The 24,389-nt window shown below is 47.5% G+C and overlaps 1 protein-coding gene across 5 annotated transcripts in view; it reads right to left on the reverse strand.

Annotated features, from left to right (window-relative positions):
- BRIP1 (BRCA1 interacting DNA helicase 1) overlaps window positions 1–24,389 on the reverse strand; it is a 2,318,009-nt gene that overhangs the window by 2,096,955 nt on the left and 196,665 nt on the right. For 4 of the 5 annotated variants that reach the window (XM_069615086.1, XM_069615084.1, XM_069615085.1 and 1 more), the window contains exon 4: window positions 5,171–5,356. The exons of the other annotated variant lie outside the window; for it this stretch is intronic. In XM_069615086.1, coding sequence (XP_069471187.1) covers window positions 5,171–5,356 — 186 coding nt within the window. The remainder of the gene's footprint in view (window positions 1–5,170; window positions 5,357–24,389) is intronic. 5 annotated transcript variants of the gene reach the window in all.

Consider the following 24,389-nt stretch of genomic DNA (forward strand, 5'->3'; position numbering starts at 1 on the left):
GCTCACTACTTTCTATTCTCACATGCTGCGTCCTACTTTTATTATCACATACCACTAGTTTCCTGTGTTCTCTTTTGCTTTAGTTTTCACTGCGTAGAGAGTGGCATTAAAGCCATATTTCCTTATCATTGTATTCCCCCTTGCTGTCTCAAAAATAAGAGTTCCCTCTGTAGTGCTTCATATTCCATACATAGAAAAATATGTAGAGACTCCTTCTCGCTCTGCTTGATGAGCCCAATGTATTTCTTTTTCTAGCTAACCATCTTCATTAAGTGCAACAAACCCCTCTGCAGCGAGGAACCTCGAATGTCATAACTTACTATCGACGACAACCTAGTTTCCAATCAGTTAATTACAAGATAACAGATTCAGGCGGCTCAGGCATAACATTCTTACTTGAGTAAATATCACTCAACAACATATTTGATACACGACTGGAAATGGATAAACGTGACCACTGTTTTCAGATCGAACCAAAATAAGGAGAATGTGAGTACTTAAAATGCCTACAGGAAAAGGAAAAATGGTTGGGGCTCCAAGGTTTTACAAGGGGACCTGGCAAAAAAAAGGCTTACCATTTTAGGTATTTCCTCTAAAGAGTGAAAAAAGACAAGAATTCAAGACAGATCGAATTATAAGTGTAGCTGCTGTGCAGAATATAGTGCTGCTGCAAGCGGTGTCGTAACTGCGAAAATGACAGTTTTAATTTTATTTCTGATGAGCCTTTCAGAAAGATGAGCCACGGGTAGAGCAAAGCTGCAGCTATAACTGGACGATGAAGCAGTAACCTCAGCCATATTTAGCGGGCCATCAGGGGAGTGGGGGGCTGTGTAAACCATTATAAATCCCAACAAGTTTGTGCTCGGGGGCCACATTTTTGGAACTGGGATACTATGCCAATTATATAGGTTTATTTCTGCAGAGCTGAACAGAAATACCTTTGCTGAATGTGGTTGCTTATTGGAATACTTGGTGATGGGGTTGGGCTTGTACAATTAAACATGGATGCCTCCTGGGGACCAGAGGTGGAAAACAGCTAATCACCTGGGTAAAGGTATATGTGTATGTCAATGAGGTCTGATCGGGGCCGCCATCGCTGTCAACATTTTTGTAAACACCATGGAGGCTTAGTTCATTTCAAAGGGCAGCACTTGGTACTGTAGTTGCCTGTTGCCCAGGAAAGAACAGAGGAAACTCTGATGCAGCTCCCAAGTGTGGATTTGAAGATACGTATACCAGATCCACTGCACAGCACCAATCCACCTGAAAAAGAGGGCAGGTGTGATCATCTTGAAACTCTCTATGGGAAGGGAAAGGTGTTGAACAAGGAAAGATGCAGGATAGTGCGCAGGAAAGCCTGGTTCCGTTTCAGCACAGTGAATAGAGTAGAAACGAAGCCTAGGCTTCCCAGTTAGAGGAACCTCCTCCACTGCTCTCAGGTTCAACAACCTTTGAATATCCTGAGACAACTCAAGGGTTTGAAGCTGAAGGGCAGGCAAGGAGGGAAGACAGTGGAAAAGGATATCCTCATCTTGCTACTGAGAAGATCCTGGTGTTAGACGCAATTGCCTGGCATGTACCCAACTCAAGGGTGATCCTTTGCCTTCTACCCACCAAAAGCAAGGGTTCTGACAAGCCAGTCGTTTGAACAGAGGAAGAGGGACCTTGGAAGGACCCACAGAGGGCAGGGATTGCGGGGGGTTGACCTTTGCTATATTTGACACCAAGTGGATGTTGAGCTTCTACCTCTCCTCCTCTTGATAACTCTGCGCTACTTTGGCTTCATGTGGGATTCCCTCCCTAGCCCAGGTGTCTGTCACCCCTGGTTAATGCTACCGACCAGTAATCTCTGTCTGTTTACTGCCTTCTCATAATGGTGGTGTTCCTGTATGCAGGCTGAATGACTCCCTCAGGGACTTTGTACCTGGCCCTACACCATTGATGGTGTTAGTACTAGAAGTTGGTGTATATGTGCCCTGTTGAAACTCAAGATCCCCCCTGTCTCCTTGCTACTCTTCTCCGATGTACTCTCCTCTGTCCAACTCCACCCACCTTCTCTCCTCCCCACATCGCTCACCCCTGTCCCTGATGTTTCTCTCTCCCCTTCTACAACCTACCTCCACCATACAATGTTACTACTTACTTCATACCACTCAACCCTCTCCACTCTACCTGGTCCACACTACTACTCTCCCTCCTTTGCACAACGACTTTCTTCATACTATGGCTAATTCTACTCTCCCCTCTCCACACTTACCTTTGTTGACTTCCGCCCTTCTAGTTCTCGCCTCCACTCTTTCGTGTTACTCCTCCATCGGTCCTACTACTAGCACTCCCTCCACACTACTACTGCTCTCTTCTTCCGCAAACTCAAGGGATATGGTTCCCCAACTAACCCTTCCACAATGCTCACTCATTCTCAAACCCTGCCCACTTCTCTCATACACACCTCTCCTAAACTTGTCTACTAGCCTCACTCTCTCCTAACTCTCACTCCCTCTAACACTTTCTACCACTACTCCTCTCCAATCTCTCACAGTATCTCCATCCCTCTCTATCAACTTCTATAGATCCCCTTGCTTCTTCCTGCATCACACTACATTGTATTACAGACAACTGGTACCACTCTCTCACCTTTACTAATCTTTGCTAACAACAATCGGCTCCTCCATCCATCCCCTGCCTGGCCTTTCAGTCCACCTTCAGTTCCTTCTGCGACCTCATCCAAACCACCCACACTGTGCCTTTCCAGCTAACTGCTATTATAGTGCGGGGCTGGTGGTTGTGCCTCCCTCCCAATTGCCTGCAGTGCTCGCCTGACACACTGCACCAATCAGTGCCAGTCTTTTCCCAAGGAGACAGGTGAGAGGCTTTATAAATCCCTATCAGTCCCTCCCCTTTTCCAGCACAGTTTTCCTGACTGTTTTTGATGTTTCTCATGATGTTTTTCTGTCGTGCTGTGGTCTGGAGGTTCGTTGTTTTTTGGTGGTAAGGTTTTTACTTTTCTGGGTTGCTGGTCACTGTTGGGATGTGGTTAAGGGTCCTTGGTCGTGTTGCATCATTGTATTAATCATTTTGATTCAACACAATTGTTTGGGTTGATTTCTCTTTCCATAGGAGATCCCCAAAGTCATTTGTCCCCCACCTACCAAACACATTTCAAGGGAAGGGAAGGACTGCTTCTCCTAGTAGCACCTGACCGTATTTTTCATACTCTTTCCTTTTTATTCTATCCTTCTTTCCACCCTGTTCCCGGTGGGGCCCATCTAAACCTTTTGCCGTCTCGTCCTAACACCAGCCTCTAGCATCACTCCTTGATAATGCTGGTGCTTCTAAAGCACTTTATGGCACATTCCTTCCGCTGGAAATAGCAGATGTTATTACCCACTTTAATGGACTCAATTTATCAAACTCGGATGAAGTGCTGAGTCAGCCTTGATACCAGATTCAAGATCTGTCTTGTAGTTCCCCGTCTGTACACCTTTATCCTCTACGTTTTCTTTTACCTACCCCATGCTTTGCCCTTTTTTACTTTTCTTTTTGCAGCTCCCTGTGATGCCAGGGCCATTATTGGACTTTCCCTTATTCTCCAGCAGTATACTATTTCTAGTAAACAAAGAGGGGACTATGGGGCCCAGGAGCTGGGTTGTTTGTTCGAAGTCAAACAGTTTGCGGCGGAATTGTTCGTAGTCAATTCCGCCGCAACTCTGTTTGACCTTCGATCAAACAACCCAAACCCCTGCACCTGAAGCAGCCTTACACTAACCCCCTCCCCAACTTACCTTCTGACTGGCAGCCGGTGCTTCTTCCACAGCCCTGCAGCATCAGTTCCGTCCCTCAAACGCGGGCCGGAGCTGAGGGCGCAGGTTTCTTTTCTTTTAGTCCCCCGCTTCCCTTGTCAAGGAAGCGGGGGGGCACTCCTGCAGCCTCCAAGGCCTAATATACCGAACATGGGGAGCGGGGAACACCCCTGTTCCTTGTGTTCGTATATTAGGCTTCAATCAAATGGTACCACCCAAATTCAATCAAAAGTCCATACGGACAGTTTGATTCGAACAAACTGGGTGATACCTGGGGCCCAAGCACTTATACTATGAAAAAAGCACTATTTATATTCAACTTGGTTTTTAAAGCGTCTTAATATTTGTCATTAAAGTATTTTATAGCTTTTTTCAGAGATTATTCAGCGATAATTAAAAAACACACTTTGAGTGAAATGTTCCAGTCCGAGTTCTCTGCTCGAAATATTCAAATGCCCTATTTGACACAAATATTACCTACGTCTCAAAGTTCTCTGTGACTACGGTTCCAAACTACACGACAATGATCTTATGTTCTACTAGGATATGCGGTCGTGCTAGGGTGATGTATGTGCCATTTGCAGGGCCACTTGGCATGTTGTGTCTCGCAAGTGAAAGGGTGGGGATGTGAGTGGGATACTGGGAGTAGAGAAGATCATGTGTGCAAAGCAGGATGCGTTTTATCAGGGGAACAGCACAGCATGGCATTAGGAATTTACAGTACGAGTTAGCCCTTTAAATTAGGTGTAACATGAATCCAACTCAGACAGTGTTATCCTGTATATTGTCGCTAAGTGTGTCAAGAGATCCTTGCAGATCTTGACAAAGCGTAGCACAAGAGGAAGCTGTGCAGACTAGCAGACCTAGACACAAACTTCATAAATCCTATTGCATTGTGTTGTTTGGCTGTTCTTTTACCAGTGAGATGCTGCATAGTGGGTGTGGGCAGAATGCATACGCTACCATTGCCTGGTAGTGAATGTGGGCATGGGGAGTGTACCTTTAGTATGGATTAGTGGATTTGGAGAGATTTTTTTTTTTAGAGAGGAAGGAAGGACGTCTGTCTTGTGAGGTGCATTAACCCATAAAGCCTCCTGGCTGTTTCTAGATGGGCAAATACACTCACCTTTAGCTTTTCATCCATTATATTTCTTGTAGCTAGTTTTTTACCTTCGATATAGCTGTCCATTTACAAATCCAGCACTTTCATTTCCATTGATTAGAACACTAACAACTAAGAACGCATCAACATAAAAAAACAACATCTTCCATCCATCAAAAAGAGAACTAAGAACATATTAGAAATCTAAAATATAGTTTTAAAAGTTATGTAAATGTCAAGATAAATCAAGTTATTTGGGAAGATGTACCATTGACTGGAGGTGAAGTATCAGTCTTCGAAGAGACAGAGTGATTGGAAAACAAAGTAGAGGAGCCTGGCTTTACTTCTTTTGGGTTCTGAGGAAAGGTTGCACTGGAATGGCATTTGCACCGACACTGGTCAAAAGTATCTTTTTTACATTCTTTTCCAAACGTAGGCTCATCAACTCGCTTCCCTGAAAAGGAAAAATATATATATATATATACATATCATTAACACTGGAAATTTTTGCGCAATGGTTAGAAATAAAATATGCATTAGAAACTATTTTCAGACACGAGGGATGTCTTCTGAGCAGTATTATGAATACTGAAACACATGGCAAGGCATGGGTGTGTCGGAGAAACTACAGTATCTGCTACCGACAGTGGCTCAAAGCAGACGCACAGTAATACCAAAAGTCCCAATCAAGACCTGGACTACCTCTCACACAAGGTCAACGAAACTTTCATAAAACTACTTTGTAAGACCCTCACTTCTAATCAGTAGCTAAACTAAGAACGTAAATGCTTATTACAACATCTAGAACAGAATGGTCTTTATATACAGCTGACCAAACATATTCTAGAAATACATAATCGGCAGCTAAGCATATATCCAAAAACAAGATTTAGCATACACTCCAAAAAGAACACAAACAACTTCTTACAGCCCTCAGAACACCTCTCTAAAACGGAGCACGGTAACAAATAACTAGTCAATGGCTGCATTATATCAACAATATACTTTTATGAACACACTGGGCCTCATTACAACCCAGGCGCTAATGGGTTAACGGCGCCGTAAAAGGCTGCGGCGCCGTTAACCTATTAGCGCCTAATTACGAGGTCCCTTTGCGGGACCCGACCTTAACAGCTGGTTTTACCAGCCTTTAAAGTAGGGACCCGCAAAGGGACCTTGGTGCTAAGTACGGTGCCGCAATTTGCGGCCCCGTACTTAGCGCCTTCCCCATTGAGCCCTATGGGGCAAAAATGGGAATGGGGGAAGGGCCATGGCGGCATGGGGAATTACCGCCCCGCCAACCCATGGGGTGGTAATTCCCCATTCCGCCATGGCGGACACCGGCATGGACCATGGTGCTAATAGCACCATGGTCCTCCGCCTGGGTCGTAATGAGGCCCACTGAATCATATGTGGGAATCATGAACTCCAACTCAAATCAGGACAGCAAAGAGCTACAAAATTGAATCATTGATTGTGGACCGAGTCATACAGAATGTATTTATATTTTATATTACCGTATTCGCAGTATAACACTACAAAGTGAAGCATTTTCCAGGTGTGATTTAATTGCTATGTGTAAGAGGGTTTGGATCATTACCATGTGAAATTTAGATGAAGTGGAAGATCGTCTTTATGGCAGGAATTTTGGAAGACATTGGAAGTAAAGAGCAAAGTGGTTAAAAATGTAGATTATAACATGATGTAGACACAAAATACACCCTTACTTGTGTTCAGGTATACACACATATACCTCCTTGAGCATCAAAAACATACTAATTTACTCTAATTTCTTTCAAAAGAATTAAAGGCAATGGAGACTCGTGTCAGCTCCAAGAAGTCATGGAAATGGCAAACGATGTTCTTTATATTTACCCCACTTGACAACCCTGTGGGAAATGTTCAATTTTTTCCAGCCTCTTCACTCTCTTCATCTATTCTTCCCTCATTTGTTCTGGCTCTCTCCTTCATTCCCTTTTGTGCAGGAGTTATTTGTGATGCCTCACGTTCGTTGTCTACTCTTATTTCCAGTACTGCTCATTTGTGTCGCTTTCATCTGTACAATATTTATAAAGCATCCCCTTTCACATCCTTTCAAGTGACCAAGCCTCTCGCCCCTTCATTCATTTATTTCACACCATAACCTTTGCTTCTATTTGATCGCCCCTCTCCGCTCTGTCAACAAGTCTTCTGTCTGCCTGATTTTTTGGCACTCATCACAGACTGCTTCCACGGCACATGCCTCTCTTCGCGGACGTACTTTTGGCACTCAAATGCCATTAAATTTGCTCTGCATCGTCTTTAAGTGTATTCATGACTTGGTTACGCCATATATTTCCTCTCTTATTTTGCTCTACACCTCTTCCCGTTCTCTTCGTTCCCAATATAATGTTTTTCTTGCATTACCCAAACATCCTTTTTTCGTGTGTAGTGTTGCTCTCCGTGTAACATTTTGTGCTGAGGAAGTCTGCAGACATAGAACCTGGACTCTGAAAAACCGTTCTTTAGTAACCAAACACTCTAAACCCTACCGTTGTTAAACGGACACACCTGGCCAGTCATCTCTGGCTCCTCTTCTGCAGGGGGGAAGCGTCTACAGGTCCTACCCACCCCAGCACCTGTGAATGAGCCAAGTCCTGGAATTGGATGTAGACATCCTGAACAGGACCACTGTTTCTAGTACCATTGATTCCAGCATATGGTATCTATAAACCGGAAGGAGGCGAGATAGCCCAAATTCCACTGCAGCAAGGTAGTGACCGTGAGCGGCGACTTAGAGAGGAAAGCTATCCGCTGCTACCAAGGCAGGACATCCTACATGTGCACCAACCAAGCTTCTGGGTTGGGTAGTAGGTATGGAAAAGGACAGTGCAGAGCATGGGAGATGGGTAACAATGCCACTGCTGAATTATTTAACAGACTTTATTGTTAATGCTAATACAATACGATGTGTGTTAACATAAGTAGTAAGCAAGTGTACTTTTAAGATGTACAGGTAGCCCAATCGTTTTTCTTTGTAGGAAGACTCGAGACAAAGACAAGGAGTCCTGTGAGAAATCTGCTGTCCTGCAGTCTCGCTGAAATCTATCCCTACTACTCAACATTACAGATGACTGGGGGCCCTAAGAACATGGAGCAGAAATGCAAAGGAGGCGGGCAAGAGGTGTGCCACTGAAGTCCTGCATGTTGGCCAACTAGAAAGGTGGAGTGTTTTGTGTGCACTGAGTTTACAAAGTGTGAACGGCAGACAGGCTAGGAAAGACATGGAAGGAGACGCCACAAAATCGGACATCATACATGTTATGTTATTTGGCATTTATATAGCGCTCTATATATCATTGGTATGATCTCAAAGTGCTTGTGGGTTGAATGCCCTTGGGGACCATAGTCCAGGTCAGTCAAGAGAGTAGGGTGGCATAGGGTGCACTCGATACGTGAGCAGCTGATGCGATTGCCTGAAGGTAGCTGCATCCTAACATTAGGTGTGGTAGTATTGAGAGATTAGTTGAATGTGTGCAGTTTGGTGGTTGGTCTCCCAGACTGCATTCTGGCAGCATTAGGCCTGAGTAGGATATTTGTGTGTGCAGCTAGGCCGATTCTTTCGTGCGGTATAGCTGCATTCTAGTAGGATGTTGAGGTGTTTTGGAGTATTGTTTTTACGTGAGCAGCTAGGCTGAAATTGAGCGAGGGGTATAGCTGCGCTCTATTGTTTGTTGGTGTAAAGTAGAGAGTGAGCATAGTGATAGGAGAGGCGAGTGTCTGGAGTGGATGTTTATTCTTGCGAGCCCCCTGTTCCGGGTTGCATTCTCGTGTTTTGCGGTAGTTGCAGTCAGAGGTAGATTCACAGTTAGGAACAGAGTAAGATAATGCAGCTCATTATTTTGCAGGGTCATTATTTTTAGGTTCAGCACTATGCATTTCAGGGGCCCTTATGTCGGGTCACTGGTTGTGGTTTATGGTGGGTCGCAGGGTAGGAATAAGCAGGATAATTAGTTATAGGGCAGGAGCTATCTTGCACCGATGTAGTCACATCAAGCTCATTCTCTGTGTCTCCGATTGTTGTTAATGGTGTGTTGCAGGGTAGGTTTAGGCAGGAGAGTTGGTTATAGGACAGGAGTTCTTCGCAGCAACGTAGTAACATCGGGGCAGTGACGCTAGAGGGTAGCCTGGATGGAGGTAGTGTAGAGTCTGGGTGTTCTAGCGCCAAGGAGGGATCGTATTTTAGGTATGTAATTGGGACAAGGTATGGAGCAAGAGCGTATTATTGGCTTGATGGCACAAGAGGCTGCTAGGCCTGTGTACTAGACTCAGGAAGCAGCTAGTCAGCAATGACATGTCTTAGCGCCTGCAGGACGCTAAGGTTGCCATCTATGGCATCGATTTCCTTAATCTGTCTTGGTGATTTATTAGGTGCTTTCTGCGCTCTCTTTGCTCGGTATCACCTCGAACGTTTGTCTGCAGGCTGTAATTACTTTCCAATTTAATGTCATTGAAGTCGCGGCCCATTATGTTGCGGATTTCAGCGGCCCTAGATGGTCCTAATCAGGTTTACGGAACAAGCCAGGTTTTTCGAGCTTTGTGAAAGGCCATGTAGTCTTGGTTGTGTCGAATGTGTGGAGGGAGGGAGTTCCACAGAGTTGGAGCCATGGTCGAGAAGCCAGACCCTCCAATCCTGACTGAATTGGAGGCAGGAATCACTAGTAAGACTGGAGTGTGGAGTTTTCTATGTTATCCGCGCTACTTTAAATGGCTGGTGGCAGTGGTTTAATTTTCCTACCATTGTGCTTTTCTACCGCAGCCTGAATCCTCAGCTGTAGTATAGCCCCCATGGGTGACCATTTTGCCAAAATGGCCCCATCTTCTTTTTTCACCATTTTCTGTTTGTGAGGTCTTTCTTGGGTTTTACTCTGCGCGCCAAGCCAGGTTTGAGCCCTTTGTTCATTTTGCCCTTAGCAGGCTTCAGTACTGAAACCCGCCTCTGGCTCCAGTGTGTCTGGAAGGGCAGGAAGTGAGGGAGGTTCCCCCGTCCTTTGTCTTTAGGAATGCCTGAATGCACCCAGTCCGGATTGGATGGCTGGCTGTCCTTTTAGGACAGCCACCCTGCTGTTTGAGTGACAGCTAGGCTCTGCATGGATGGGAGAAACCTGCTTAAAAGGCGATGGTTTTGGGACTAGAGGCAGAGTCGACCACTGGGAAGAACAAACCGACGAAGAAACCGTGAACGAAGCTTGCTGCATCCTCCTGGACCTTTGAATTTCCTGGGAAAGCCCTGCTGCGGTGCTGAAACTCCTTTTCTGATTGACAAGAGAAGCTCCGGAAAGGACGACTTCTTCCCTTGGGTTAGCGGGATCAACTAACCCTGAGACGAACTCCACTGGACCATCTTCCCCAACTGACTGTACTTCTTTGCTGCTGTAGGAACAGAGTGCCAGGGGTCGAGACACGTGTAGCCCAGTGCAACTTCTGCAATCCGACCAGAAGCTCCAGGAGTCTCCCCAGGACCCTCTAGACGCAGGACGACCAGAGCTTGAGTCCCCTCACCAGAGTGCAGGACTCGAGGAGTGAAGGAAGCCCAGTCGGTGTCCAAGATCCACGGTGGTGCTGTTTAGAGGACTGAAACCGTGAAGTGCTGCTGATCTGAAAAGAATCCGCAGCTGCCGCCGACCTCCGAATTTTTGTCGAAGGAGTCCTCCAGACATCCTCCCTTTTGTCCCCATGACTGAGGACCAGGAACTCAGGATCTGCATCGCTGCAACCAGACAGAAGCCAGCTGGACCACTCTTCTTCTAACCAAAGGTACTGTTCCGACTTGGGGTACTTACCTCAGTGTGTTTAGCTTCGCTCTTCTCAGTTGAGACTTGCAGTAGCTACTTTGCTACAGCTGATTTCAGCTCTACCCTTCACAAGTTTAACTGCTTGTTACCCTACAGTGATTTTTCTTCAACAAACTCTCTAACTTTGTGCAAGACTGTTATCTAAGAAGTGCCTCAGTGCCACAGACTGCGCTCCAAATGACTTTGGCTGTCCTGCAGACTCTTCTAGTCCACTTGATTTTGATATTTACTGTCCCTTAGAGGTGATAACTTGGTTTTAAACTATTATTGCTGGGAAAGGTTTTTGGCTAGACTTCATTGGAAGATTTAAGTGCTCACATGCTCCGACAACCTGTTTAACCCTTTTCCTTCCCTTAACCTTTCCTTTTCACAAACCTCAGAATCTACCAAGTGTACTAGTGCTATATAAATGCCATTACTATCCTAGTTAGTGAAGTCACCTCCGGGTGTAGGAAGTGTTTAAAATGCATCTCTAAAGAGTATCTACTAGCTTTGTGTTGATTCTGGAAAAGTATATTTGATTGTTACCTATATTGCCCTTTTTAAAGAACGCCGATTTAAAAACTGATGTTACATAAATAACTAAAACCTTGAGTGTAAGCGTTACTTGGTTACTTGTATTTTAGAATTTCATTGCTACAGCTCTACAGCTCACATTTACCCCTCTTGAGATAGGCCTGTCTGCTCAGTCACACTACCAACTTGTGTAGTACAGACCTATACCAAAAAGGTGGGTATCTGGTCTTTCCATCCAATGCCATTGCATCGAATGCCATTCCATTGACATTTTTCCATCTACAAACTTTGCATCTAATGCATATTTTTGGGGGGTTAAGGGTTAATTTTGGTTTAGGTGCATTATAAAGGGTAAAAAATTATAAAGGGTCAAAAAAATGGTGGTTTTGGGGGGTATCCCCCCAAAACATTTTTTTTAAAAAAAGTTTTAAAAAATGCATTAGATGCAAAGTTTTTAGATGGAAAAAATTTGATGGAATGGCATTAGATGGAAAGACCCAAAAGGTGGGTTAACTAATATCAAGAGGACAAGCGTTGTGTAGTCTCCCACAGGGTTACTACATCAATTCTTGCCTAAAAGCGGCATCCCAGGCCCCAGAAAGCCTTGTGGATAATGCAGAAGGTCTTGAATTTGATCCTCACCGCCATCAGGAGCCAGTAGAGAGAATTTAGAGCTGGAGAGATACGGTTCCTGGGCTTGAGGCCAAGGATAAGTCTTGTAGCCCTATTCTGGATTAGTTGAAGGGGGCGAAGGGGGGAAAAGGGCAGATTGAGGAAGAGGTTGTTGCAGTACTCGAGCCTGGATAGCTATGTTGACATTGAGCTTCTTTGGGAAGGCGAGCAAAGGGAAAATGCCTCTAAGGAGGTGAAGCTGAAAGTGGGCCTTCTTGGCAAGGACCAAGATATGAGGGGTGAAGGAGAGAGGAGTCTAAGATGACCCCAAGATTTTTGGTCTCAGTAGAAGGTGAGGGTAGAGGGCCCAACGAGGAAGGCTGGAGGGCAAGAGGAAAACAGGGCACAGGTGGCCCAATAAGAAAGATCTCAGTCTTACTGGCATTAAGACAGCTCATTAGAAGCGCACCATGCCTGAATAGCGGTCAGACAGTTGGGAATGAGAGGGGAGGAAGAGGAGGTTGTAGATAGATTGCTCATCACAACACAAAGCAACCACATCTGGAAACCACAAACAGCCTACTGCAGAACTGCTTTTTTGTTCTCAATATTGCTCCTCGATCCGCTGGTGTGACTTTCCTTTGGATCTTTCGTCAACCCTGGACCCAACTATCTTCAAGAGACTCTTGAGGACTTCCCTCCAAGGGAACTCCAGAAAATGCACCTTTGAGCACTTTCTACAGTTAACTCGTTCCTTCCAAAAACTGCCCCTATTCGCACTATTGGTCTTCCTTGGTTTCCTCACAAAGTTGCCAGCCTAGAAAGAAAAGCATTTACATACATGTCACTGCCATTTCGTTTTTTAGGTCCGACTCTCTAGTGACTCTAAAGAACACTTAAAATTGGGTTACTTACCTGAAACACACTGTGGCATATTCAATTTTACAAAGATACTTACCTATGAGTGCTTTGTTAAATATATAAAGATTATATGTTTATAAAAATAGTGTGTAGATCATCTTTCATTTGGGTATTAATGAAAAGTATATACTGTGCCTGTGAACCACCACCAGAGTTAAGACTAGACTGCACTGTCACGACTACCACTTAGGAGAGCCTTGTGATCGGGTGGAAATTAATGAGGACCGTGATCAGAGTGCCTAAAGGAAAAACTCCCTAACAGGGAGAAAGCCACACTGAGAGGGCAACATTAGGGACTGACAGTGTCCCCAAAATAAATGAGATTTGCAGATGCGAAGTTAAAGACTTTACACACCTCAAAATCCCAAAAAAAGAAATACAAAAGAAATGTCAGCCAGGAATCCAAGACAGAGAAATATGCTGTGGTCCATTGAAATCAATGGTGCAAAAGCTACATACAAAGAAACAAAAGAAACACTTGTGTACAGGCGCGTTATAAAGGACTTATCATATCATACAGAAAAAAATAACAAGGTTTTGTTATGTTACGTTATAATTTTTCATACCAAGGTACAGCGCAACCGACACCAAAAGACAACCTGGTGCTAAAGACTGAGCAAGCCCTATTAAAGGAAAAAGAAAGGAACTAGAAGAGTAAGGTTTTCAGGGCCCTTCTAAATTACAGATGGGCAGCCACAGAGCTAAGAGCAATGGGTAGGGCATTCCAAAGCATAGCCGCCCTAACAGAAAATGAACGGCCGCCAATTCTAGCACGACGGAACCTAGGGACAGCATGAAGGAAACGATTGTTAGAACGCAACAGACGGTCAGGTACATAGGGTCAAAACGTCGACTGCAGATACTCAGGGCCTACTGTGTGAAAAGCTCTGTGTACCAGACAGAGAGATTTAAAGCGCACACGTTTAACCACTGGCAGCCAGTGCAGAGCATTAAGAACTAGATCAATGTGCTCCTGATAGGAGGAACCAGTGGCAAGACGGGCAGCTGAATTCTGTAGAATTTGAAGGCGACGTAACAAATAGTATGGCTGTGCCAGTTAAAGAGAGTTACAATAAGTATCTTCAGCTGGAAATGACCAGCCTGACAGTAAAGACCGGTAGTGGGGGTCTGTACTTCCGCTCTCTATATGGTAGAGGAGAGGCACAGAAGACCCCAGCCAAGATTCTCTATAAGGTAGCAATGGACGAGCAATCAAGGCCTAGCTTCTCAAGAGGTGATGCAGGCTGGTTCTTAAGTACAGTGTAGTCCCCGAACCCCCACAAAGGAATGTCCACACACTGTATTACTGAAAACACAGTCTTTATATAATTAATATTCAAGGGTATGTACACGATCACAATAACTCACTTTGTACTCGGAAGTCAATAATGATAAATATATACAATTCTAAAGTGGTACCACTAATGTTATCGAATCTCATTAAAGTGCATCAACTGTACGGTTAACATGTCACACAGATTAATAACGAGGAAACCAGCAAAAGAGATAGGAAGGGACGCAAGATGGTTGAAACAATAGGCAAATGCTGACCCCTACCGCTAGGCACAGTTCTAGATCCCCCCATCTGGGCAACCTGTATATCGCACAAGACCAGTCCATATGTTCAATATTCTCACTTCTTCCTATTAATGTTTTACCCCCCCAATGAACCTGGTGGAGTAGAGTCCTCCGACGATGCGCCGACGGCCCTTCTTGAGTGCCTTCCCTTTAAGTCGGGACTCACGGGTCGTCGAACGTCCGACAGTTAACAGGGTGAACTACGGCAGGGAAGTGGCAGCTTCGTTCCTAGCGGTGCTCGTCGACGACAGAGCGTTGGCGTCCTGCAAGGAATAGACGTGCGGGGCACCTCGGTGACGATAGTCCTGGACCGCAAAAAGATGATTAAGAACTGTGGCCCAGCAAGGGCGTCGAGCATCGGCGTCTCTGTGGTCTTTAGGTGGCGGGGAACCCACTGATGCTCCTCTGCGCATCGACAGTCAGGCTTTCTCCAGCGGGAGACAAGCGCGTGACGATGCAGACGAGAGCGTCCGATGATCAATGGAAGTTCTTAGGCAAATGGGAGCACAGCGGCTCCGGTCGGCGACGGCGGTCGCCAACAGTGGCGGACAACAGTCCGAGTGCTTCTCCTTGGAGTTCCGCAGCAGTCCCCGTATCGGGTCGACAGCCTGTCGAAGGTCTGTCTACCAGGGAGCGTTGGCAAAGATCAGCTGTGTACGATGATCCCTCGTAGCTCGGGAAGAGGTCGCCTTACCAGGTCCTCTCTGGATCAGTCCTTGGAGGCACAGCAGCTTTCAGATTGTGAAGGAGAGCAACAGCACTTCTTCCCGTCCAGCGGGGCTTCAAGGTCAAGTTTCAGTTACTCGTCGTAGTGGACTTCAGCTTCTGAACATGATTCCTAGCAGTGAGAGGTCCCCAGATATACTGTTGATCTCCCATTCATTCCGCTGGGTCACACTCAAGCATCCAATCATGACTACGGGCATTCATGCAGGCAGGCAGCCAATCAGGCACAAGAGGTATTCAGGCTATTCACTTCTCCCCAGACACTCACAACAAGTTATGTGTATTGGGACAAGTACCGAGCCATTCAACACTCCAAGCTGCATTCATACAGGTTTCGGGCAGGGTTGTCTCAGTCATTGTGTCAACTCCAGATACTAGACACCCACAACACAGAATGCATATTAGTCACACACTCTATTCACCCAGGTCCCACCCACAGGAGGTACCCACAACATACATCACCGGAAAGGCTCCAGCTAGTCTGACCGGCCTTCACAACAACACCATATATGGCACTTCCACCCAACAGCCAGTCAGGGGGAAGGGACAGAGTCAGGGCTTCCCAGGACTTTGGGAAAACAAGGTAATGGGTAACAGAAAGCAAGAGGCCACCGGGGCCATCTTGTTTTCCATCAGGAATCAACTGATCCCAATGGCAGGGCCGGGGTATCCCAAAATGGAGGATACTCCGCGCACCTGTAAAGTTCAGCATGGAGCTGCCACCAGCCCATACCCTGCTCTACGGGCCACACACAGGTGCCCAAAAACATACACTAGGGGCACAGGGTTGTACCCCCACCCATGGGTGCCATAAGGGTATCCCACGGGTCCGTTCACCAAACCAAAAAGAGAGAGCTGCACCGCCAGGAGTCCCATCTGAACTCCTGCGTGGAAAACACGACAGAACACACGATAAAAAACAGTAAAGGACAAGGATACGGAGGCCCTGTCCCTCCGATGCATTTCCAGCATCACACTGACAAACTGAGCTGATCTGGGAAGACATAGAAAGGGAAGCATACATCTTTACACCAGGATTCTTAACCGCAGGAGCGGCAGCAGGAAAGGAGTTCAAAGAAGAGGGCCAAAAAGACAAAGTCCAGGGGGACGTGACAGCAGCAGAGCCCACAGCTATAACCTCAGACTGATCTCCATTCAATGTGAGCCAATTGTCGCTCATCCAGCACCCCACAGCATACAGACAATCTCTCAGCTGAGTGGCATGAGCCAGATGGGAGAGGTCCTGCCGGACTAAGATCTGAGTATCATCAGCATACGAGTAACATCTGAAACCATGCGAGCGGATAAGAGCGACCAGAGGTTGGATGGAAATATTGAAAAGGGCAGGAGATAAGGCAGAACCTTGAGGAACCCCACACACCAAAGCAGAAACAGCAGAAAGAAAAGGCTGCAGTGATAGCATCTGCGAGCAATCAGAAAAAAAAGAGTGAAACCATGAAAGAACAGAACCAGATACCCCTGGCGCTGACTGACGACTGATCAGGATGGAGTCATCGACAGTATCAAAAGTGGCAGAAAGATCCAACAGGATCAATGCCGCCACACCACCCTGATCAGCAATGAGTGTCAGATCATCGAGCACAGAGACCGGAACAGTGTTGGTGCCTCGCCTCGGCCTAAAGCCCGACTGGAAAGCATCAGACAAGGATGAATCTTCACAGAACTGCCCAAGCAGCGGGGAGACCAGGGATTCCAAGAACTTCATAAAATAACAGCAGGAACGAAATAGGGCAAAGATTAGCAAGAACTAGAGAGTCAAGAGAAGTTTTTTTAGCAAAGGAATCACTGTGGCACATTTCATTGCAGAGGGAATTGTCCCAGTTGAACAAGAATGGTTGACCATAGGGGACGGCATCAGTAGGAGAAGCCGACTTCATTCACTCCACCGCTGAATATCCGCAGCCGTGAAAAGCGGAAAAGAGTCCCATAGAGCACCCAATGAAGGCACAGGTGTCATGATCTCTGCTTCCAAAAGGTCAGGGTTTTCCCAACTCCCTTGGAAGCAGATCCATAACCCAGGTTCCGAGTGCCAACCAGTCCCAATTGGGACCTTTTGGACCCAGTCCTGGCGCCAGTGGCACCAGGCTCATAAATATGCCCAGTCCCAGCGCTGGAAGCGCCGGGCTCATAATGCTTGGGTGGACTTACCTGCAGCAGACCATGCTGCTTACTTGCCTGCCAGTTGAGCCTCTGATCCTCTTCTGTTTGGAACTACTTTTCCTGTTGGGTGGGGCAGGAGCCACTCCCTAGATTCAGAACACTGGAACTCTTCTGGAAAGCAGGAACTCTTTTCTTACCTAGGCGTGGCTGTGGAAGGAGACACCTAAGCACTACAGGAGGCTATTTAAACCACACCCGATGGATGAATCTTGCTTTGCGTTATTCTGCATCCTCTGCAGCAGAACGCTCATCGTGTCTTCTGCATCTGATCCTGGGCCTAAGGAAAAAGGCTTACCATCCTGAATCCAGTCTTCAGCAACACCTATAAAGACAAGAAAGAACAGGTTAGCATTACGGTCTTCAGTGACAGCTCTTCACTTACCTGGTCCATCGGCTGTCACCAACGCCTCGCGCTGCATTCCGGCATCTGAAAGACAAAGGCTTACCTACTCTTCGGCGCTGCATCCCGCATCTGAAAGACAAAACAAGGTGCGTTTAAAGACATTGGGGAACTTTAATACTCACGTGCCATTACTCCTTTCCACATCTAACCCAGTGGGTATTCCGGCACCCTGCAGCCGCTCCGAACTTGTACCTGCAAAATAAAAAGACAGTTAGAGCGCATCGTGAAGCAGGCAACAAGCGCTTACTTACGTGCTTCCAGGCGCTTCTATTCATCACACGGGCTCCATCTTCAACTCACTTCAGCCTGTCATCCGCCATCGCCGGAACCCTGCAAAACAAGAAACATCATTACTAAAGACTTTAAAGACATTAGAATTACTCAAAACTTACCATTCGTGCAGTAAACGACGGACAGCAGTCCTCTGAAGTCAAGAGGCCTGCTCCCCTTATCCAGTGAAGAAACTGGTTACAGCACCCTGCCCCGAGGCAGATGGAGAGCACGGCGTTCACTTATCTAAGACATCTTACCCTTCAAGTCAGACATACAGTGCACAGAGGTCCAGCCCAAAGAGACAGCCGTGTGTTACACATCACCTTTGCAGATACGGTATACGCCCAGTCAAGACCGGCGCCTCTACGGGAATCAGGTGAGCGTTACAACAGGCCCCGGGAGCGAAGCAGAGGATAAGGGAATAGTTTCTTACCTGTAACTCCATTTCTCCAGCATTGGTATCTTTCATGGATTCACATGCTTAGAATATTCCCCGTCGACAGACTGGGAACCCTCGGTACACTTATAAAGCCGTTTCCCATAGGAAAACTTCTGACACTTTTGTGTCCTATCTATGTCATTTTCGTGGCCGCCTACGCATGCCCCACTATGACGTAGCGGTATAAATGCCCCGCCCCCGCGGCTCCCTTCAGATTTCAACCCCTCCAAAGCAGAATGGGGTGAAAACCTAGTTATACAAATACAATGCATTCCGGGGAGGCCGGCGGGCGCATGTGAATCCATGAAAGACACCAATGCTGGAGGAATGGAGTTACAGGTAAAACTATTCCCTTCTCCAGCATTGGATCTTTCATGGATTCACATGCTTAGAATAGAATGTACAGCAGTGATCCTGAAAAAGGGGAGGTGTGAATGCAATCCAACACCCTCCTAGGCATACATATACATAACCATGCTTACATATAACTGCAAACATATAAATACACAAATGTACATGCACATATCAATATACTATATATATATATATATATATATATATATATATATATATACACACACACACATATACACACATCTATATATACATACGCTAAAATAAGTACAGACCCTTCATGAAAAGGGCTTACCTTCTTGAAACAGATGGCGCAAGACTACTCTTCCCATTTGTACATCGTCCGCATGCTGCCCTTCGAGGTAGTAATGGCGGGTAAACGTGTGAGGCACTGACCACGCCGCCGCCTGGCAAATGCCTGCCAGCGGGATTCCTGCCCACAACGCCGTCGAAGACGAAGTTGACCTCGTGGAATGAGCCCTCGGACGCCCTTGTAGCGGTTTTCCCGCTTTGGAATGACAAAAGGCAATCGTCGACGAGACCCATCGAGCCAGTCCCTGCTTTGAAATTGCTTTTCCTCTCGTCGACGGACCATATGCAATGAAGAGTTGCTGCGTAGATCTAAGTTGTTGAGTCCGATGAAGATAACATTTTAGAGCTCTCTTCATGTCCAAGGCATGGAGGGCTTTTTCCGCAGCCGATGAGGGGGTCGCCGAAAAGGTAGGCAGGACAATGGACAAGTGTGTATGATAAGCAGTAGGAACCTTTGGCATGAAACGAGGATTAGTTGACAGCACCACTTTGTCTTTAAAGAACCTTAGGTACGGCGGGTCTACGACCAATGCTTGTAATTCTGAGAGCCGCCTAGCTGATGTTATAGCTATTAGAAAAGCCAACTTCCATGATAAGAACTTCATCGACAAGGTGGCCATTGGTTCAAAGGGTGCTTTCATTAACCCTGCTAGCACCACATTAAGACTCCACGTTGGTGGAAAGCGTTTAACAGGCGGGAATGTTCGGAACAGACCCCTCATGAAGTGTTTCACCAGCCTGTCACTAAACAAGGGAGACGACTGCCTCTTCCTCATGAACCTAGAGATGGTCGCCAGGTGTACTTTTATTGATGAAAAAGATAATCCGCTCTTCGCAAGGTGTGGCAGATACGGTAGAAGTTGCTCCGGAGTTACCCTTAGAGGTTGCACTCCCGGCTGCCCTTGACACCACGTACAGAACCTTCTCCACTTACATGCATACGACTTGTTGGTGGAAGGGGCCCGTGCTGCCTGCAGGATTCTCCGACAATCCGACGAAATGCTCAAGGCACCAAATTCCGAAAAGTCAGGAGCCAAGCTGTGAGATTGAGGCTGTCTGGATTGTGATGCCACACTGTCCCTTCGTCCCGTGACAGGAGATTCAGGACCTTCGGAAACGTTATCGGTTGTTCTATTGACAGGTGAAGCAGGTCGGAAAACCACGGCTGCCTTGGCCAACACTGTGCCACTAGGATGACCCAGCACCTGTACCTGCGTATCCACTGCAGGGTTCTCCGTATAAGAGGGACGGGGGAAGGCATAGAGGAACTTGTTCGTCCACGGGAAGGAGACCGCTTCCCCCAGAGAACCTTCTTGTGGCCACCTGCTGGCATACAGCTCGCACTTCTTGTTCCCCTTCGTTGCGAAGAGATCCAGCGGAGGCTGCCCCCATTTCTCGAAGACCTTCGACAACTGAATGCTGTCTATCTCCCATTCGTGTATTTGGTCCATTTTTCTGCTGAGTGAGTCCGCTTGCTCGTTCCTTACTCCAGGGAGATGATGAGCTACGATGGATATATCGTGTTTCAGAGCCTAATGCCACACCTTCTGAGCCTCGATGGAAAGGGTTCTGGACCGCGTGCCCCCTTGCTTCCTTAAGTAAAACATTGCCGTCGTGTTGTCTGTCAATACTCTCACTATTGACCCTCTGATGTGCGGTAGGAAAGACTTCAAGGCCCAGCGCACTGCTCTCAGTTCCAGAACGTTGATGTGCAGGAGTGACTCCCTGCGGGACCATCGACCTTGCGTTTGTAGAGTGCCCATGTGTGCTCCCCAGCCTGTCAGGGACGCGTCCGTCAATATGGTTAGCCAAAACTCGGGCTCCTGTAGGGGTATCCCTCTGGATAGGTTCTAAAAGCTCTGCCACCACTCATGAGCTAGCAGGAGCTTGTCGTCGTCGACTTGTCCGACCAGAGCCCTTAGGCCTGCGTCCACAGGTCCGCCAGGAACTCTTGAACCAGCCTCATGAACAGGCGGCAGTTGCCCACTAGAGGAATGCAGGACGCCATAGCGCCCAGAATCGACACATATTTTCTCACTGATAGTCTGGTAGTGATCCTCAGCCGACTTGCCAATCGATTGAGTTTGGTGATTCTGTCTAGGGATGGCTTCACTAACCCTGACTGGGTCTCAAATTGTGTGCCCAGGAACACCAAGCTTCTCGATGGCATCAATGAAGATTTCTCAAAGTTTACTGCAAACCCCAGCTATTGTAAAAGTTGCATGGTGGCCTGCAAACTTGTGTGAGTCGACATAGGGGAGGACCCCCTCACCAACCAGTCGTCGAGATACGGGTACACATGATGACCTTGCCTTCTCAGCCAGGCTGCCACTGGGGCCAAACATTTCGTGAACGTTCTGGGAGAGGATTTCAGCCCAAAGGGAAGTACTGTGAACTGGTAGTGAGTCCGTCCTACCACAAACCTTAGGAACTTTGTGTCGCCGACGCATTGGTATGTGGAAGTACACGTCCTGCAGGTCCAGAGACGCCAGAAAATCCCCATCTTGAACTGATCGGATCGCTTCCTGGAGCGTGAGCATCTTGAATTTTAGGCTTTTCAACGTCTTGTTGAGATCGCGCAGGTCTAGAATGGGACGCCATTTTCCGTTTGGTTTTTTCACCACGAAGTATCGGGAATAAACCCCTTGACCCTTCTGTGACGACGGAACCAATTCTATAGCTCCTTTTTGTAGCATAAGTGCTACTTCCTGCTGCAATACGCTCAGATGGGGTTGAGCTACAAACACCGGCGGAATGTGCGGAGGGTTCCTTTTGAATTGCAGGGAATGTCCGTACCTTACTGTGTCCAACACCCACTAATCCCTTGTTATTTGCTCCCATTCGTTGATGCAGTACGATACTCTGCCTCCCAGAACGTTCCAACGCCCGTCATTGCTGGTCCTTGGTTTGCTTATGTCTCGTCGACGACGAGTAACGTGTTCTCTTCCTGGAGGTCTGGTAGTCCCGGCGTCGTTTTGCCGCTTGAGAAGCCCGTCTGTATCCCTGGGAGGGATACGCCGACCTACTGGAGGAGCTGTCTCTCGATGCCGAGAATCTGGAGTTTCCCGATGCTCCCCTAAACAGACGAAAAGACCTGAAACTTTGACCACTCTGGAGGGCACCCAAGGAACGTCCCGTGTCAGAGTCCTCCTTCATGCCCTTCAGGGCCTCATCCACCTTCTCGCCGAACAGAAGGTCTCCCTCAAAGGGCATATCCAGCACCTTGTATTGCACCTCTGGTCTAAAGTTGGTGCATTTAAGCCATGCTTGCTTTCGTAGAACCACCCCGTTGTTCACCTGTTTAAAGCCCGATTCGCGAGGTCCACAGCGATGTTTATAGCATGATTGGAGGCCTCTTCACCTTCCTGAACGAGTAACATCGCTGCCTTCCTATGTTCTTCCAGAAGATGCTCCAGCATAGGTGCCAGCCGGTGCCACATCTGTCATATCTGGCTACTATAGCCAGAGAGTTGGCCGCTTTCACTGTGGTTGCTCCTACCGACAGCACTTTTTTGCCAAAGGCATCCTGTCTTCTGGCCTCATTTTCCGGGGGGGTCGTGCACTTGTGCTGGGCCCTCGTCTTTCTCGCCGCCGCCGCTGACACCACCAAGTCAGGGGCTGGTTGGGAGGACAGACACTTGGGGGTAGCTTCTGGGGCCTTAAATTTCTTCTCTAGGCGACCTTCTATTGCCGGTTCCGAGAAAGGGTGACGCATGGTCTGTAACCCTTCCTGCCACACATGATCTAGGATGGGTACCGAGAACACAGACCACCTTCTCTTTCCCATGTGGTCGAAAAGAAAACAGTCCTTTCTCTCCTCTTCCCGGGCCAACCTGAATTCTGTACACGCTTTGGCCATCATGGCGTGAAATGACCCAATGTCGTCCGGGGGAGACGGCTGAGCCGGGCTTCTTGGGGTTTCTAACTCTGCCTCCTGGAGGGGGATAGTGAGACATCTGATAGGGTCGTTCTGTCCGAGTCCGAATCTAGCATTTCTCCCTCCTCGTGGCATGCAGCTGAGAGGTCTTCACCCCCTGGCACTGGCATGGGGATTGGCGGAGTTGGCCGACGAGACGGGCCCGGTTCGTCGATGGTTGACCTGGCCGGAGTTGCTCGAGGTAGCCTCTCGTCCAATGACTTCAACAAAGTCTGTAACGTGGATAAAACTTCCAGCAATACAAGTGACTGCGGATTAAGAAGAGGGGTAGACCCAGGAATGCTGGCTCCCCCGGAGAGAGACTTGCTAATTCCTCGTAAACCGAGATTCATCTCCCGAGGACACCGATAAGGCCGCCTCTTGCTGCAGCAGGGTCTCCGGCAAAACCGGGTCGAATACTTCTGGTCGCCACGCCTCCTGCGGAATCTCCGTAGACGAGGCTAAACTGGCCCCGTTGTCGTTGCAGTCACCACCTGCGGCCCAAGAATAGTTGAGACCAATTGTGCCAATGGTAGAGAAGGGGTCGACGACGGTGGTGGTTGTGTAGGTCCCTGAGGCGTTCCCGCCTTTTCTGAACTTGACCTACGCTTCTCCATTTCTCGACTCGAGGTCGATCTATGGTGATCGCCCGAGGAGAATTTCAACCTTTCTTTTCTGTCTTTCTTCGTCAAAGATGAGGATTTCGAGGAGGACTCCTTAGAATGGCTTCTTGATGACTCTTTCTCCACCGGTCGTGATTTCTTCACCGGGGGTTCCGACGATGTCGAGCGGCGCGGGGCCCCCGAGGTGATCCCACTACTTTGGAGACGGTTGAAATCTGAAGGGAGCCGCGGGGGCGGGGCATTTATACCGCTACGTCCTAGTGGGGCATGCGTAGGTGGCCCCGAAAACGACGTAGATAGGAAAACGTCCGACACTTTTGTGTCCTATGGGAAACGGCTTTATAAGTGTACCGAGGGTTCCCAGTCTGTCGACGGGGAATATTCTAAGCATGTGAATCCATGAAAGATCCAATGCTGGAGAAACCAAGCGCCACCTCAGCAGGATTGCGAGTGGCAGTGATATGATCCCGAATATTGACTATTTTACACACAAAGAAGTCAGCCAGAGAATCGTACAGCTCTTGGGTTGAAGGAGTAGAGTTAGCAGAAGACTCCTTGGCAGACAGAGAGCAAACAACCCTAAACAGCTCTTTAGGCGGATTAATAGAGTTCTCAATTCGGGAGGTAAACATCTTTGTTTTTCCTATTTAATGGCCAAATGATAACTGGAAGTAATAGCACATAAAACAGCCCTATCTCCAACAGAGTAAGAGGAGCGCCATTTATGTTCTGCTTGTCTGCGTTTAAGACGAAGAGCTTTGAGGTTGTCACTAAACCAGGACTCAGGCGGCTGACCGCG

The sequence above is a fragment of the Ambystoma mexicanum genome, chromosome 9 (assembly GCF_040938575.1).
Source record: "Ambystoma mexicanum isolate Mex_15411 chromosome 9, UKY_AmexF1_1, whole genome shotgun sequence".
In the NCBI taxonomy this organism is placed as follows: Eukaryota; Metazoa; Chordata; class Amphibia; order Caudata; family Ambystomatidae; genus Ambystoma; species Ambystoma mexicanum.